Source organism: Marmota marmota, unplaced genomic scaffold (genome assembly GCF_001458135.2).
Source record: "Marmota marmota marmota unplaced genomic scaffold, marMar, whole genome shotgun sequence".
Classification (NCBI taxonomy): domain Eukaryota; kingdom Metazoa; phylum Chordata; class Mammalia; order Rodentia; family Sciuridae; genus Marmota; species Marmota marmota.
Window position 1 is genome coordinate 18,172,428 of NW_026000026.1, and position 2,861 is coordinate 18,175,288.

General features: G+C 50.6%; 1 protein-coding gene across 1 annotated transcript; it reads left to right on the forward strand.

Moving 5' to 3' along the window:
* Window position 1: 1 nt before the first annotated feature.
* Mafb (MAF bZIP transcription factor B) lies at window positions 2-1,445 on the forward strand (the record flags this gene model as incomplete). Its single annotated transcript, XM_015480651.2, has 1 exon — window positions 2-1,445. A coding segment is annotated over one exon (552 nt), but the record flags the coding sequence as incomplete, so codon positions are not given.
* Between the last annotated feature and the right edge of the window lie 1,416 nt (window positions 1,446-2,861).

Consider the following 2,861-nt stretch of genomic DNA (forward strand, 5'->3'; position numbering starts at 1 on the left):
CCCGCACCACGCGTACCCCGGCGCTGGAGTGGCCCACGATGAGCTGGGCCCGCACGCTCACCCGCACCATCACCACCATCACCAAGCGTCGCCGCCCCCGTCCAGCGCAGCCAGCCCAGCGCAACAGCTGCCCACCAGCCACCCCGGGCCGGGTCCCCACGCGGCGGCCGCGGCGACGGCGGCGGGAGGCAACGGTAGCGTGGAGGACCGCTTCTCCGACGACCAGCTAGTGTCCATGTCGGTGCGTGAGCTGAATCGCCACCTGCGGGGCTTCACCAAGGACGAGGTGATCCGCCTGAAGCAGAAGCGGCGGACCCTGAAGAACCGGGGCTACGCCCAGTCGTGCAGGTATAAACGCGTCCAGCAGAAACACCACCTGGAGAATGAGAAGACCCAGCTCATTCAGCAGGTGGAGCAGCTTAAGCAGGAGGTGTCCCGGCTGGCCCGCGAGAGAGACGCCTACAAGGTCAAGTGCGAGAAACTCGCCAACTCCGGCTTCAGGGAGGCGGGCTCCACCAGCGACAGCCCCTCCTCTCCCGAGTTCTTTCTGTGAGTCGTGGCGGGTCCCGGCCCCCCGCTCTTTCCCGGGCCCGGATCCCCTGTCCCGTGTCCCCAGCCCTGGACTCCCTTGGACTCTGTCCCTGCCATGGCCCCAGCCATGACCTGTTTGACTTGAGCGAGAGGGAGGAAGGGCGCACGGGCCGCGGGCTACGGGAGGGAGCGCGGGCGGGCAGGGGACCTTGGCTAAGGCGAGAGCAGCGCACGCCAGCGCCGCCTCCTAGACTCGAGCAGAGCCAGAGAGACGAGGAGGGTGGGAGATCCCGGAGCAACTTTTCTCTAGGCTGGAAGGCGGCGAGGCGTACTACCTAAGAGTCCCCCAGCAGTCTGGAGACTCCTGGCTTTCTGAACTTTGAGAGTGCTGGGGCCGCTGCTTCGAAGTCCGGAGCTCAGTCCGCCCCAGGAAGAGAGCAGAGGAGGGGAGAGGGACCCTGGCGTCCCAGCCCGCTCAAGGCGAGGCTGAGCAAAGGGAGGAAGAGCAGTGGGACCTGCCTGTCCAGAGTCCGGAGAACAGTGGTTCTCAGCCGAGAGACGCGGGCCTCAGGACATTCGGCGCGCAGATCTCATCAGTTTTATTGCCTGCTCGATTATATAGAAAAAAATACGAAAATCTGCATTAAAAATATTAATCCTGCATGCTGGACATGTATGGTAATAATTTCTATTTTGTACCATTTTCTTGTTTAACTTTTAGCATGTTGTTGATCATGGATCATAACCCCCCTTGTTTCTTTGGGTAAGAAGGGATCGCAGTTTGGAAACTCCAGCGGCTGCGAGCCGGGTTTCAGTCCCAGCTGTCGGCTTGTAAATACCCGCCCCGCCAAACCGAATAGAGAACGTGGCAGCAAGCTGAAGTGTCTTTGTTTGGGTTTAGTATTATGACATTTTTAAAAAAAATTTGTAAGTAAAAACAAAAACCAAACAAATGTTCTGGGGATTTAGCATTAGGCAACAACTTTGTCTTGGGGCACCCTTAGAAGTTGCATGTTTTCTTCCCTTCCCTTGTCCACATTCGGTTCTCTTGTCTTCCTGCTTTAGTTTTCATTTTGGGGAGTTTTGAGGGAAAGAGGATACAAGGGCAGGAGCAGTGGTGGAGTGCCATACCCGGGACCCTAGAAATGGTCCTCAATTTCTGCCTTGTCTCCTGGTCAAATTGACACCCCTAATAAGAGAGGAAAGAGAAACACATCTCCTCTGGTTTTTATTTTAATAAGAAGAATCACCCCAGGGTCTTTTTTTTTTTTTTTTTTAAAGAAGCTTTGAAACAGCTTTAATATTAATAATTGCATTCATCAGCTTTGACTGGGTGGCATGTTAGTTATTTGAATGTGACACACGGTTTATTGTATTTTGCTATCTAGATGGATTTGGGGGTGATTTCTAGAGTGGCCTGGTAGACTTCTTAATCCCAAAGAGTCAGTTTGGCCTTCTTGCTGAGCATGTGAACAAAGGGTCCCAGGAGGCTGCTCTGGGCATCTGGCTGGCTGCCTGCCCACGGGGAGGGACTTAGCGGGGACCCGTGCTGGGAGCAGTTTCACTTTCACACTTGCTTCCTCTTGTCCACCACTGACCTGAGAGATGTTCCTGGGGATCCCTAGAGTGTTGAGGGCCAAGTGCAAAAGGAAGAGCTTGCATTTGCCCAGCCAGCCACCAGCCAGCGGATATCCTGACTCAGGGCAGATTCGGAGGATACAGACCAAGTCNAAATTTGCAACTTTAGACCAACGCATTATGTGTTTTGTTCCCTGCTTTTGAGATAGCAGGAAGAGTTATTGGTGGTTCCCCCCCCTCCCCTTCAGTTGTATAGTAGTTATAGGGAAGATCTGGGCGTTTTTCTTTATTATTACTTTTTTTTTTTCTGCAGGTCAGTAAAAGGATTTAAGTTGCACTGACAAAAAACAAAAAACAAAAAACAAAAAAAATACAAAAAAACAAAAAACAAAATGAAAGCATATTTTTTAGTTCCCATTTGAAATTGCTGGCGCTGCTGGCCAGATGCATTTTTGAGTTTGTATTAGTTGATAAATTAACAGTAATAACAAGATTGTATGAACCGCATGGTGCTTGCAGTTTTAAATATTGTGGATATTCGTCCTGCATCAGAAACGAGCTTTGGTTTTTACGGATTCAACTGTGTTGAAATCAAACTTGCCGCAACAGAAATTGTTTTTATTTCATGTAAAATAAGGGATCAATTTCAAACCCTGCTTATGATATGAAAATATTAAAACCTAGTCTATTGTAGTTTTATTCAGACTGGTTTCTGTTTTTTGGTTATTAAAATGGTTTCCTATTTTGCTTAT